Genomic DNA, 14735 nt, shown 5'->3' with positions numbered 1-14735 from the left:
TGCTATGTGACTAGCACAAGTAAGTTACTGACCCAAGAGGGTTCTGAGCTGCAGAGAATGATCTCTCCTACTCAGGCTTTGCTGAGAAATCGTCTTTCAGTACCTCTAGTCCTCTCCTAACATGGTACCAGGGAGAAGGGAGGGGTGTTCCCCATCTACATGAACTTCATAGGCAGGGTGTGGTAATGAGAACCACAGGCCACAGGCCAGAAGTCTGATGCCAGTGCCTTAGCTCCTTGCTCTGGAGTCTCCTTGTCCCTTCAGGCCATGCCTGTATCTTGCTCAGGTTCCCCAGAGCTGATCTTCCAGCCTTGGGCTCTGCCTTCAGGTTTGGTCCACACGCCTAGTAGGTGGATGTGGCACTGCCTGGGGTTTCTTAGTGTTACTCCATCATAAATCAAAACCAGGAGCAAGAGAGTTACATGAGGCAAGACAGGAGGCAGTGCACTGGGCTCAGTGGCAAGTATGAGGGAGTTGTTCCGTCTGTTCCTGAATATTTTGAAATTTTCCATTCTAGAGCTAAGGAAACATTGGCTTAGCAGCAGAAAGTGCCCCTTTGTTCAGCTTAGTACTTGGAGGAGGCACCTAACAGCCCCAATCCTCACCCATTGGCAGGATGGGCAAATAGGTGATCCTGTTGTGATCCAATGAAGAGTGGTTGTATCTTAGGGATGAGGGAGGTAGCCAGACAAAACTGTGCCTGCTTCCAATCTGCAGCACAGCAGGTAAGTGTCTGTCAGAGGTCAGAAGGGTACTGTACTTAAAAGTAGCAGATTCGTTTTCTAACCCCAGAAATACCTCAGTGACCAGAAATCGCCAACAAAACAGACTTTTTGCTTTGAACACTTACCGCCAGAGGTGGTAATTCCTGTGTGTCCTGTGTTCTGTTAACAATTTTGCTTCCCTTTTGAATTGAGGTTTTTAAAATTTTTAATGTGTATGGGTGTTGATCTGCCTGTGTTTTTACTCACATTCATGCCTTGTGGCTGCAGAGGTCAGGAGAGGGTCACAGGTGACCAGGAACTAGAGTGACAGATGGTTGTGAGCTACCACGTTCACGATGCTGGACATGGAAACCTGGTTCATAATCATGGAGCTATCTCCAGCTCCCCAAAGCACTCAAGTTTGAGATTATTAAAAGACACTTTATTTAGTTTGTTTTTGTTGTTTTTTTTTTTTTGTTTTGTTTTGTTTTTTGTTTTTTGTTTTTTTTGTTTTTTTTTTCCGGAGCTGGGGACCGAACCCAGGGCCTTGCGCTTGCTAGGCAAGCGCTCTACCACTGAGCTAAATCCCCAACCTAGTTGTTTGGTTTTTTTTTTGTTTTTTTTTTTTTTTTTTTGAGACGGTTTCACTGTGTATCTCTGACTGACCTAGAATTCACTCTACAGACCAGGCTGGCCTTGAACTCAAATCCACCTGCTTTTGCCTCCTGCGTGCTAGGGTTAAAGGCATGTACCACCACTGTCTGGCTAAAAGATATTTTAAACATAGTCATAGCACAAGGGCTCAGAGGCACTCAGAGAGAGCAAGATGTGTACAACTCAGTTACCTGAATTAGGTTGTCTTTTTTTTTTTTTTTTTTTAAGATTTATTTTATGTATATGAGTACACTGTAGCTATCTTCAGACTCACCAGGAGAGGACATCGGATCTCATTATAGATGGTTGAGAGCCACCGTGTGGTTGCTGGGATTTGAACTCAGGACCTCTGGAAGAGCAGTTATTGCTCTTTACAACCGAACCATCTTTCCATCCTGTAGGGTTTTTTAATTTTAAATTACATATGTGTGTTTCCTAGCACTTGGGAGGCAAATTTCTGTGAGTCCGAGATTAGCTTAGTGTACAAGGTGAGTTCCAGGACTGCAGCTCTGTCTTGAAAAGTTCCCCCAACCCTACCACTACCACACACACACACACACACACACACACACACTGATGTAAATGAGTTTTCTGCCTGCATGAATGTCTGCACACCAGAAAGGGCATCAGATCCTATTATAGATGGTGGTTAGAAATTGAAGTCAGTAATCTGGAAGGCCAGCCTGTGCTCTAAAGCTCTCTAGACCCTCACCCCTGAATCGAGTTTTTAATGCTCTTTACACTGGTCATGAAGTTACATTTGGGGTGGTTTTCTATGTTGTTTGTGCTTTTTAACGTTCTCATCTTTTATTGTACTTGTGGGACCCTGCACAGGCCATCAGACTTTTGGAGCTGAGGTTAAGGTGCTTGTGAACCTACCTAACATGGGTGTTGGAGAGCAGACTCAAGCACTGTGCAAGACCAGGTACTTGTGAACCGTTGAGCTCTCTCTCTCCAGCGTTGATTCCGGCTTCTTTACCTCCATATTGAGCAAGAACTAAGCCATGTGCTGAGATGGGTGTGGTGGTACACTCCATCTATTTCCCATTGCCTTTCCTTCGACGAAGTCCTATATACTTCCCTTTGATTTCTCAAATTCATGACCGCTTTCTGTTCACGTGTTCTTTTCACACATGTATATACATGCATACTCCTAAATACATAAATACCGCCTGTCCAGTGTATGCAATGTTGCTTGAGTGTGTGTTTACAGGGCTGACCATCAGCTGTTGTCCTACAGGGCTTTAGCTAGGATGTTGTGAACCTACCGCCATGGTTGATGCGGTTGTCAGAGCCTCTCAGACCATGTGGTGACTTCTGTCCTTTGAAGTGTTCCTTCTAGAGGCTTCAGCTGTTGGTGTTGAACCCTGTGTTCTTCTGTTGGCCCAGATATCTATCTTACCCAGGTTTAGGATGGAATGGTCATCCACACTTCCCTCAGCATGTCTACTCCAGCCAGGCTGGCCTGGGGTCACTTCCCTACCCCTAAACTCTTGGCATAACTCATGCTTGATATTGAAGTTCTTTAGCCTCACTCAGGCCTCCTGAGCTTTGGTCAGCCTCCTCATTTCCTCCCCTCTCCCGCTGGTTGAGCACCCATATACACTGCCTATGTTCAGCCTCCTTTGGGGAAGCAGAGAAGTGAAGTCCTGTGCTAATGTGAGCTCTACCTCTGGAGATGCCAGCCAAAATGGCTGATGTCAGTTCTGGTCACAGTGAAAGAGGAAGCAAGAGATGGAAGATAGGTGGTCAGGACTGCCTGTTAAGGACCACAGAGCAAGACAGGTATGGCCAGAGTTGTGAGTGATTGAGAAGACAGGCCCTTATCAGAGTCTGGGGCAGAATAGCCTAGAACTCACAGGGAAGAGGAAGGCTCTTGAAGCCTTCAGAAGAGAAGAGGTCAAAGAGCAGAAGGAAGCAGTACAGTCTGAAGCTCCTGGTGCTTGCCAGATCATTTGAAAGAGTGCTGTAAGGAGGCCTCTGGAAGCACTGAGCTCCCATGTCCCTCACCCATTTCTCAGTAGTCCATGGCCCTCTGAAGCCCAGAGCAAGGTTTTAGGGAGCATGCATAGCCACAGTTGTTCCCTGCCTTTGCATGGGCACATTTGACCTGAAAGGCGACCATGACAGGTTCCCACCCCATGCCACATAATGCACTCCTCCACTCTGATGCCTCTTTAGATTGTAAACATGGAGGCAGGGGGCTGCTGCCGCCTCAGTGGACAAATTCCAGTGTGGAATCTGCTGAAAGCTATAGGGCCTCCACATCTTGCTTTCTGTGCCTTGACCTTATGACCTGGTAAGCTAAGGTTTTTCACAGCATGCACAAGTCCAAGCTATGGCCGTCATTACTCCCAAGCACTGATAAAAGTGTCTAGACTATTTCTCAATACATTGAGGGATGATGACTCTGACCCTGAGCCAAACTCCTTAAGGTTTGCCCCATTCCAGGACACCATTTCTGAGCGTCTCCACGTTCTATAAGCAACTATTCATCCCCACAGATGCTCCTGTACAGTCATCATGGCAGGTGGTACGTCTCTTTTTGCTCTCCTAACCACTCTATCTGCAAGGTTGGGAGCAAAGGTTTGTGGGAACTGCCACTGTTTTGGGGATGACTCCATTTGAAAGTCCAGCAGAATGAAACACCAGTGGCCCACCAAAGTTTCAGTTGCTACTGGGACACACAAACTCTGAGGTGGTGGCTCTTTATGGTATGAGTGGGAAGACAGGGTCCTGCAGCCATTGCAAAGCTGCCTTACAGTGTGGATGTGCTTATTGTGCCCCCTGCTGGTGGCTTCCATAAGTGTTGGCTGAATAGTCACCAGAAACTGCTTGTACTAAGTAAGCCACAGGTGTGTGTATGTGTGTGTGTGTGTGTGTGTGTGTGTGTGTGTGTGTGTTGGGGGGGTGGTCATGCAGTTGGAGTCATCCGTACAAGGAGAAGAGAGCACACTTCTCAGACAGGAGTTAGAGCAGAGTACGCTGGTCAGATCCAGCGTTGAGAACCTGTCACCAGCCTGAGTGGGGAACAGAGGTTTCCAGAGCCTGGCAATCATGGTTACCCAGTGACATGAAAGCAAAGCAAGATTAGAGAATCCGCTGAAGGCATTAATGAAGGGATTTCCTGGAATATGACTTTTCTTGCCGAGGCCAAAATACCTGCAAGATCGCTCTGCCCTACTGCATGAGCTCACATTCACAGACCTCCACACACTGATTGTGTAAATACACACGGTTAGATAATAAGGGCTTAGTTAGGGTTTCAATTCAGTGAACACACACCATGACCAAGGCAACTCTTATAGGAAAACACTGGGGCTCGCTTACAGTTACAGAGATTCAGTCCATTGTCACCTTGGCAGGAAGCATGGCAGTGTGCAGGCAGACATGATGCTGAAGGAGCCAAGAGTTCTACATAATTTACAGGCAGCAGGAGGCAGCTCTGATTCCACACTGGGTGGAATTTGAGCATAGGAGACATCAAAGCCGGTTTACACAGTGAAGCACTTCCTCCAACAAGGCCACACCTCATAATAGCGTCACTCCCTTTGGCCAAGCATTGAAACACATGAATCTATAGGACCCAAACCTATTCAAACCACCACAAAAGTCAATAAAGGAATATAGAAATCATATGAAAAAATATCAATTTAAAAATAATAGAGGCTGCTGGAGAGGTGGCTCAGCAACTAAGAGTTACTACTCTTGCAGAGAACCCTAGCTCTGTTCCTAGCACCCAGGTCTGGCAGCTCTCGACTACTTGTAACTCTAGCTCCGGGGAATCCAATGCCTCTGGCTTCAGTGGGCTCCTGCACGCACACGCACTTTAAAATAATAATAAAAAAGGACTGGGGAGACGGCTCAGAGGTTAAGAGCACTGACTGCTCTTCTAGAGGTCCTGAGTTCAATTCCCAGCAACCACATGGTGGCTCACAACCATCTTTAATGCAATCTGATGTCCTCTTCTGGTGTGTCTCAAGATAGCAATACTTCTGGTGTGTCTCAAGATAGCAATACTCACCTAAATAAAAAGCTTAAAAAATAAATCTTTTGTTGGTTTTTGACATAAGGTTTTTCTACATAGCTGTGGCTGTGCTAGAACTATGTAGATCAGGCTGGCCTCAAACTCAGAGAGATCTGCCTGTCTCAGTCCCCACTTCCCCCAATACTGGGACTAAAGGTATGTACCACCACATTGGCTAAAATAGAATATCATAAAATAATAAAAATAAATGACAGTCTAGTGAGAAGATCTCTAGGGTATGTGAGATCTCTGGAGTGTGTCTTTGAAAGGGATATTGCAATGTTAGCAACCACCACCCCTTTTGAGACAAGATCTTTCTAGCTCTGGCTATCTTGGACTTGCCATGTAGACCCAGCTGGCTTAGAACTCATAGAACTGCCTGCTTCTGTCTCCTTTACTTCTCCTTATGACAAGGTGAAAGGTCTTCTCTGTTACATGCTCCCTACCACAGTCCCAAAGTAACATGGCCGTAGCCAAGCAGCCAGAGACTAGAGCTCTGAAATTCTGCCAAGATAACTGTGGTGGTGACATGCTTGGCCTAGGGAGTGGTACTATAAGGAGGTGTGGCCTTGTTGGAAGAAGTGTGTCACTGTGGGGCTGGGCTTTAAGATCCTCCTCCTAGTTGCTTGGAAGTCAGTCTGCTCCTGGCTTCCTATCGATGAAGATGTAGAACTTAGCTCCCCCAGCACCATGTCTGCCTGTATAATGCCATGCTTCCTGCCGTGATGTTAAAGGACTGAACCTCTGAAAGTGTAAGCCAGCCCTAATTAAATATTGTCCTTTATAAGAGTTGCTTTGGTCATGGTGTCTCTTCACAGCACTGGAAACCCTAGCTAAGACAACACTTTCCTTTCCTTTTGTTCCTTTTCTTGAGATAGTCTCACTTATGTAGCCCTGGCTGGCCTGCAACTCACATCATACCACCTTAGCCTTCTCAACTCTGGAAATACAGGTATGTGCCTCCTGGTCTTCTGTTTCTCAGATTGGTCAAGTATAGATCCCCAAATACTGACACAGGAGGCAAAGTTAAAAGCCAGGCAGGGCTATACAGCAAGTCCTTGTATCAAAACAAAACAAAACAAAAAACAAAACCACAACAGGGCTGGCAAGAAGTCTCAGTGGGTAAAGTGCATGACCCACAAGCCTGACAACCTGAATTTGATGTCTGGAATTCATGACTTCTACATGTGTGTGTGCACGCGCACTCGCACACACGCACACGCACACACACACACACACAGGATCTACCACAGTGGGGCTACAGTTTACGAAGAGAATAGTGACTTAGAATCAGACCAGAGGGGCTGGGGATTTAGCTCAGTGGTAGAGCGCTTACCTAGGAAGCACAAGGCCCTGGGTTCGGTCCCCAGCTCCGGAAAAAAAAAAGAACCAAAAAAAAAAAAAAAAAAAAAAAAGAATCAGACCAGAAAATGTTCTGAGGAAGGGCTGATGAAAACAGAAAATGCAAAAGAAAATTTGAAAATTTGAGAGACATTAAGCCCAGAAGATAATGCTATCCAGATAATGGGAATTCTAGAGAGAAATACAAAACATCTGAAGAGATAATTGAGAAAAATTTTCTGGAAAAAGTACAAACATAAGTATTTTGGATCAAAAAGGTAACATGTCAAAAAAGGAGATAAAGGGGCTCAGAACACACTGCTCTTGTGAGGACTTGAGTTTGATCCCCCGCCTGTACATCAGGTTCTGCTCTGGTCTCCTTGGGCACTGTTATCTCCCTCTCTCTCTCTCCCTCCCTCTCTCTCCCTCCCCACCTCCCTCTCCCTCTGATTTAAAATAATAAACCTAAAAATGAAAAAGTAGAGGGGTTGTAGAGATGGCTTGGTAGTGAGGAGTGCTGCCACCCTTGCAGAAGACTTGAGTTCTGTCTCTCTGTCCCCAGCGCCCACTCCACACAGCTCACCATTGTTGTAACCACATCACCAGGGGAGCTGACATCGTCTTCTAGACTGACAGCACTCACATGCACAGACACACACAAACACACCTAATTAAAAAAATAGTAAAAACACCAAATAACAACCTTGATCCCAATACTCAAGAGGCAGGATAGGGTGAGTTCTAGGCTAACCTGGTCTACATAGAGAATTTCAGGAAAGCCAGGGCTGTGTAGAGACCTTGTCTCAAAAAACCCAAAATAACAAAAGATTAAAAAAAAAAACCCTATACTAGTTGGCAGAGTGCTTGCCTACCTAGCATGTACAGTCTTGAGTTAAGATTCCCAGCACTCACAAACAGGGTAACGTGGTTGTGGTTTGAATAGGAACGGGCCTCATAAGACTCATGTGTTTGAATGCTTGGCTACAGGAAGTGGCACTATTAGGAGGTGTGGACTTATTGGAGAAAGTGTGTCACTGTGGAGGCAGTCTCCTGTGATCAAGCTATGCCCAGTGTGGCACAATTTCCTTTTGCTGCCTTTGGATCAAGATATAGAACTCTGGGGGCTGGGGATTTAGCTCAGTGGTAGAGCGCTTACCTAGGAAGCGCAAGGCCCTGGGTTCGGTCCCCAGCTCCGAAAAAAAAAAACCAAAAAAAAAAAAAAAAAAAAGATATAGAACTCTGGGGGGGGAGGGGCTGGAGAGATGGCTCAGTGGTTAAGAGCACTGACTGCTCTTCCAGAGGTCCTGAGTTCGATTCCCAGCAACCACATGGTGGCTCACAACCATCTCTAATGGGATCCGATGCCCTCTTCTGGTGTCTCTGAAAAAACAGCTACAGTGTACTTATATATAACAAATAAATCTTATAAAAAAAAAGGAAAAAAAAGATATAGAACTCTGCTCCTTTCTAGCACCATGCCTGCCTGCATGCGATGCTTCCTGCCATGATGATAATGGACTGAATTGAAACAGCCAGCTCCAATGAAGTTCTCCTTTCTAAGAGTTGCCTTGGCCATGGTGTCTCTTCACTACAATAAAACCCTAAGACAGTGGTGCAGGGTTATTATCTCAGAACTGGGGAGATGGGTGTGTAGGAGGAAGTGTCTAGGAACTGTTGTGGACGTCAGAAAACAACTTTCAGGGGTTGGTTCTCTTCTTCCACCATTTGGATCCTGGCGTTTGAACAAGTTCCTCAGGTTTGGCAGCAAGTGTGCACCTACCAAGCCATTTCACTGGTCAACCAAGGCTTTTAAATGAAATCAATCAAGTTGATTCTAAGTAGTGAGGAAATCTGAGATAGTCTCAGGGTGATGGAGTCAGGGAACTATGATGTATCAAGTGCACTACAATATGAAGTCTAAATACAAAGACCCATTGGGCAGATTTAGAATACTGAAAAGACACTTGTGTAGGAATCTGTTTTTAGACATCTCTTGTAGTTCAGATGTGGCAATGTCTTCATCCTCTGCCTTCACCTTCCCAGGTAGGATTACAGACAGGTGCCACACCTGGTTAGGATTATTTTTGGGGGGTGGAGGTGAGGACATAAAACTATGTAGAGCAGGCTAGCCTCAAATTCCTTAGGAGATAATTGTGCCTCTGCCTCCACACTTCTCTTAAAGGCATGTGCCATAATGCCTGCTAACAGAATGACTCTATAGCTCTGGTTAACCGAGAACTCAAGAGATCTGCCTGCCTTTGCCTCCCAAGTACTGGGGTTGAGATTAAAGGTGTGCACTAAACATGTCTGTCTGATCTGAAAAATTTAAAAGGTAGTATCAATGAGAAAAGAATGAGCCCTTTAATGAATGAGTTAGGGGCAAATGGCTTTCTCTAGTTAGGAAGTTATTTCTCCTAATGACAGAGCTCCTAATGTGGATTTAGCTCGGTAAGAACACCAGTCTAACACACCATGTGCCCAAGGCCTGAGGTTCAATACTCAGTACTAAACAAAAACAAAAAAGAACTCTTCATAAAAAAAAAATTCAGAGAAGTTAAAGATAGGTTTCTCTTTAACCCATATGGTTTATTTCTCCATGTATATACACCTATATTTTATACATGTGTATACCCAAGTATACATTTACTACCACAAAAGGCAAACATGACGAACATAAATGAGAGTCAGAGAGGGTGTGATTGCAGGATTTCCTGCTCAGAAATGAGATTCTATGAAGCTAATGCATGCCTCCAAGCTCAACCAACTACCCACAACAGCCCCCCTCCAAAAAAACAAAATTCGTCAGAAGACAAAAGGAAGGCTCCAAAGTAGAAGTTCCATTAGTACAAGTTTTCAACGAAAATACATACACACAAGCACATTAGGAGTACGCAACAGGGTTGAATAGTTCCACTGAGGGATGAATGACCAGTAGGGGCAAGACTAAGCTGAGAGGTCAGTTTCAATAGGATTTAGCAGGGGCAGGATTAATGCTAGCAGGGTATAGCCAGAAGCAGAAGCCTCCCAATAAGTGAGGCCACAGTTCACAGAAGCTTGCACAGTTTAGTGAGTACCTGGGCTACTGAAGGATATTTGAACTAAAACAATGGGAGTAAGTAAATGGACAGAGGTAGTCATGAGCAAAGGTCTGAGTCACCACAAGAAGTCTTTTGATGCTGAGGTACAAGGGGTAAAGACATTACAATAGCCTCTAACAAAAGGTTAGTAGCCCCACAGGTTCATGCCTGTGAGGCAGGACAGCCACTGAGTTGGTTAGCCTAGGCTACACAGTGATTTTGAAGCAAACCTGGGTTAGAGACAACCTCAAGATTACAGGAAATTGGGGTTGGGGATTTAGCTCAGTGGTAGAGCGCTTGCCTTGCAAGCACAAGGCCCTGGGTTCGGTCCCCAGCTTCAAAAAAAAAAAGATTACAGGAAATTAATACCCTGAAGAAATTAGAGAAAGTCAAAGAAAATCAGGAGATGGTAAGGAGGTATCCTGACCACAGACACGTTCTGGGAATGACAGGTGACGAAGGTGAAGAGAGATGGGATGCAGGCTTGTTTGCATAGCGGCAGGCAGTAAGCACTATTGCAGTAAGGGATAACAAGGCACCAGGAGTTTGTCCTGAGCTGTGCTTAAGAGGCAAGTGGGTCCGAGGTCCTAGACTGCACGCTTAACTATTGGAATAGCTGCTGAATATAAGCAGGTATAAAGGAAGACCCAGTAAGGCACAGCACAGGGTGAGGTATCAAGTGTCCAGAGAGGTACTGTGAACCAGATAAATGCAGCAGAGTTCAGACAAATCATTTCCTGCCCATTCTACCCACACGTGACCAAGGCTTCCACCATAGAAGAGACTTCATTTCACCATGAGCTTCCCTCTACAGAGAGCCACACGGACACCAGTGTAAGTCACTACCCACCAGGGGTTTAATTCTTTTTATGTCAGTTCAGAAAGGGGCCATGCTTTGTCCCCATCCAAAGGAAAAGATCTGCAGGGCACCCTGGGAATGTCCAAACCCAGAAAAGCCAAGGGGTAGTCCCTGAGCAAGTAGAGAAGTGGGTCCTGGGGCTCAGGCCGCCTCCTCCTCTTCTTCTTCACTCTCCTCCTCACTCTCATGATACTGTCTGTGATTGGTGTTGACAAAGAGGTCAGAATCATCTTCAGAACCTGACCCTTCTCCTGACAGCTGTGGCTCAGCGGGGAGTTCCGGCTGACTCTCTCTGTGGGAGCAGGACAGAACAGTAACATCTTCTGGGGAAACCAGAGCTATAATCTCAAGTCCCAAAAACCAGGACCATCAACTAAACAATCAGAATCTAACAGGTTTCTGAAAATCCAAGAGCCCCAAACCCTTATGCAGTGGCACATGCCTGGCATTTAGGAAGCGAAAGCAGAAGACTAAGTCTGAGGACAGCCTGGGCTACATGAGATCCTGACTCAAGAATAAAGGAGACAGGGGTTGGGGATTTAGCTCAGTGGTAGAGTGCTTGCCTAGCAAGCGCAAGGCCCTGGGTTCGGTCTCCACCTCCGAAAAAAAGAAAAGAAAAAAAAAAGATTTAAAAGAATAAAGGAGACAAAGCAAAAAATTCTGGGAGAGGATTCTTCTAGAAAAACAGAGCAAATAGGGAAACCCAGTCAAAAAGAATAGACTCGGGATTACCTCCCACCCAGCCCCTCATCAATTTGAGTGAGGAAGCGACCCCACTAGCATTACTGACACATAGCTCACATTTCCTAACAGCTGATGTACTAACAGCTTCCCAATGCTGCGACACTTTCACAGTTCTTCATGCTGTAGTGAACCCAACCATAAAATTATTATTACTCCTTTATAACTGTAATTTTGCTGTTATGAATAATAATTTAAATATCTGACATGCGACCCTCAAAGGCGTCTCAACCCACAGGTGAGGACTGCTGCACTAAGCAATCTTACTCTCTGTGTAATCCCGTCTCTTATATGAACTCGTTTGTTTCTGAGAAAAAGTTTCCTATACCTCAGGCTGGCTTTGAACCTGTTATGAGTAGACCATTCTGGCCTCAAACTCCTGATCTAGTACTACCTTGTTGAGTACTAGAATTGCAGGGATGTCCAGCCACATCCAGTTAGAAACCTCCTTAAGATACTTAAAAAAAAAAAAAAGCATCTAAACTCACCTGTCTATTAAGTAGCAAAGCTAGCATTTTAACATGTGACCTCTTGGGTTGGGGATTTAGCTCAGTGGTAGAGCGCTTGCCTAGCAAGCGCAAGGCCCTGGGTTTGGTCCCCAGCTCCGAAAAAAAGAAAAAAAGTGACCTTTTAGCCACACTCATAACTACCTATCCTATTATGTGTGCTATAGTTCTCAACAGGAGAAAAGAGCAAGATCCTGTTTCTCCTTGAGGCGCCAAGGTGTGAACTTGTACTTCTTGTTCTGGGGGCTCGCTCCTTACCTGTTCACATTGTTTTGTTTCTCAGCTACCTCAGAAAAGGCCTCAGGCCTGTGACAAGAGAAGAGCCAGGTTAGAGAGCAAAGAGAAAACTTTCAATGAAACAGCTGTTTCAAAACGTCCCTCTTGGAATGGCATAACCTTCTCTCCCCAATTCCCTAGCTAAGATGATACTATCCCCAGAAGCCAGAGGACAAGTAATTAAGACCATCCTACCAGTGACCCTCCTTCTGTAGAGAGCGGACATGGTTCTTGCAGAGCACAAAAGAGATCTCAGCCTTCACTTTTTCTCCTTCTTCAATAGGGTCAACAATGAGGAAGTCCCCTGTAGGTGATAAAGGATAAAGCCACTCCTGCTGTGGAGGGGAAATCAAGGCCATGGTTCTGACTGTAGAGGGATGTTTCTAACCTCTCTTGATCCAGATGTTCTTGCGGTATTTGGAGGGCATGCTCACCAGGAAGCGCTGCCCTTGTGCTGTCTCTACTTCATGCAGATTGTTCCCAGGAGTCCTGAGGACCTGGTCCAGGAAAGAGCATGAACCAGCCACATCATCAGTTAAATCAAGCATTCTTCAACTACATTGAGCCCTCCCTTTCCACACCCCAGGGGTCCAATGGGAGTATCTATCGGGAGGACAGAAACCTGGAGACCAGGATCACTCACTTTCACTATCTGCTGTTGGTCAGAAGGCACCATGTGCTCCCCCAGCACTTCCTGCACCACATGCTTCCTCTTGCTGGCCTGAGACATGCTGGTTATTGTCCAGGGTTGTTAGGGTGCACGGACTGTCAGCTCTTCTTCCAGAATTATTTGGATGCCAGTCTTAGAAGCCAGGACTGCTTTCAAGAGAAGCAGCCTTATACGAAAAAGTGCCACCTTGCCCTGTTAAAAACGTGCACTTGAGGGGACTGCAGGACTTGCTGCTCTGGCAGAACCAGGTTCCCAGCACTCAGAATTCACTTCCCCTATTCCAGTCACAGAGGAGTCAACACCCTCTTTTGGAGACACACATGCAGGTAAAAACACTGGTATACATAAAAAAACGAATAAAATCGGGCTGGAGAGATGGCTCAGTGGTTAAGAACACTGACTGCTCTTCCAGAGGACCTGAGTTCAATTCCCAGCAACCATATGGTGGCTCACAACCATCTGAAATGAGCTCTGATGTCCTCTTCTGGTGTGTCTGAAGGACAGGTTAGTGTATTCGCATACATAAAATAAATTAAAAAATGAATAAAATCATTAAACCACAAACTTAGTCAGGTGTTGGTGTACATCTTTATTCCTAGCACTTGGGAGGGAGAGGTAGCCAGGTATTTGTTGGGTCCTAGGCCAACCTAGTCTACATAGGGAGACCTTAAACCAAAAACAAACAGGCATGATCTTTAAGGACTAGAGAGATGTTTTACGAGCCAACACCCACGTCGATGGTCCACAACCACCTTTAACTCCAATTCTAGGGAATCCAACGCCCACTTCTGTCTTCCAAGAGCACTTGCAACACCACCCATCTTAAAAACAAATCTTGAAAACCAACCAAGCCAAACCAAACCATGAAACACATGTTTTATCGTATCGGTTGAGATGTAAGGGTGGCTCGACCATTAAATCTCAACATTCTAATCCCAATCCATGGAGGCTGAAGCAGATGAATCTTTGTGGAGCCCGGGGCCGGCCTGGTCTACGTAGTGAGATGTCCTCTCAATAACAAACAAGAAATAAGTAAATAAAATGAGATCATGGAAAAACACCCAGCACAGGGGAAGTCCTATGAGTTCTACTTCTAAGTACTGTTGTGATGATGAAACCACACGCACCTCCCAGGCCGATCGCTCTGACAACCTTTCTGGGAGAAGTTTAAGACAAACTACGTTCCTCCACATGCGTGAACATCTCTCAAGTCTAGGAGAGCCATACAACGCTGGACCTCCTAACACATCACAGGCATAGACTGACTCGGCGACCATCACGACGCTTCAAGCAGAAAGACCCTTCGAGCAAAGAACCACCCACAGCACTCACCCGCTCGGCGCTACACAAGCAAGCTCCGTTTTCCAGGTTGACGGTGAAAGCAGCTCGTCCACGACTCACCTCAAGAGTGAGTCAACAAAAAGCAAAGAAATGCGACTTGCAGGTGGTGACGACGGTAGCGCCGGTTTGGACGCTCGGTCTCAAACCTCCGGTGTTCCTACCTTCCGTCTGCAGGTTTGAGGTGATAAACCTGACTCTGAGGAAACCGCGCCGTGAATTGCACTTCCGGGGTTCTCAGAGGCCCTCCGGATGCCCCGCCCCCTCTTTGTCCGTTCCTTTAACTCTTCCCTCCATCAAGTCAGACAAACCCAAGTTCCAGGTGCTAGACAGGAAAAAGTATTCTCCTCGGAAGCGTCAATCCCACAGACGGGAAGGGCCGCCGGAGAAACAAAATCCATCGAAAGCAGCGTGGCTTCCTGAAAGGGACCGGAAAACAGCGACTACCGTGGGCGTGGCGGCTAGCGATTGCGCTTCAACTCTATGACTCAAGGGGGCTAGACGTGCCCAATTTGGGGATTATTTTGAAGGCCGCGCACAAA

General features: G+C 45.9%; 1 protein-coding gene across 2 annotated transcripts; it reads right to left on the bottom strand.

Annotated features, from left to right (window-relative positions):
* Positions 1 to 9291: 9291 nt before the first annotated feature.
* On the bottom strand, positions 9292 to 14592 carry Eif1ad (eukaryotic translation initiation factor 1A domain containing). 2 transcript variants are annotated; one of them, NM_001008305.1, is made up of 6 exons: positions 14188 to 14592; positions 12829 to 13047; positions 12574 to 12682; positions 12381 to 12489; positions 12168 to 12215; positions 9292 to 10954 (listed from the first exon to the last, which is right to left on the bottom strand). In NM_001008305.1, exons 2-6 carry the CDS (start codon positions 12913 to 12915, stop codon positions 10804 to 10806), a joined length of 504 nt encoding a protein of 167 aa, NP_001008306.1. In that variant the 5' UTR covers positions 12916 to 13047; positions 14188 to 14592; the 3' UTR covers positions 9292 to 10803. The 2 variants fall into 2 exon arrangements, with proteins under 2 accessions (NP_001008306.1, XP_038964265.1); XM_039108337.2 differs by lacking the exon at positions 12829 to 13047 and having other exon boundaries at positions 10639 to 10954; positions 14188 to 14325.
* Positions 14593 to 14735: the final 143 nt, after the last annotated feature.

Source organism: Rattus norvegicus, chromosome 1 (assembly GCF_036323735.1).
Source record: "Rattus norvegicus strain BN/NHsdMcwi chromosome 1, GRCr8, whole genome shotgun sequence".
NCBI classification, from domain to species: domain Eukaryota; kingdom Metazoa; phylum Chordata; class Mammalia; order Rodentia; family Muridae; genus Rattus; species Rattus norvegicus.
Note: the sequence above shows the minus strand (reverse complement) of the source record. Positions and strands in the feature narration are given on the sequence as shown.

Bases quoted from the DNA above. Each gene is read 5' to 3' on its own strand.
- Eif1ad (NM_001008305.1), bottom strand. From the start codon at position 12,915: ATGTCTCAGGCCAGCAAGAGGAAGCATGTGGTGCAGGAAGTGCTGGGG. The intron at 12,490-12,573 runs GTTAGAAACATC...TATCACCTACAG, and splicing joins GAACATCTGGATCAAGAGAG to GGGACTTCCTCATTGTTGAC. The intron at 12,216-12,380 runs GTAGGATGGTCT...CTCTTGTCACAG, and splicing joins CTACAGAAGGAGGGTCACTG to GCCTGAGGCCTTTTCTGAGG.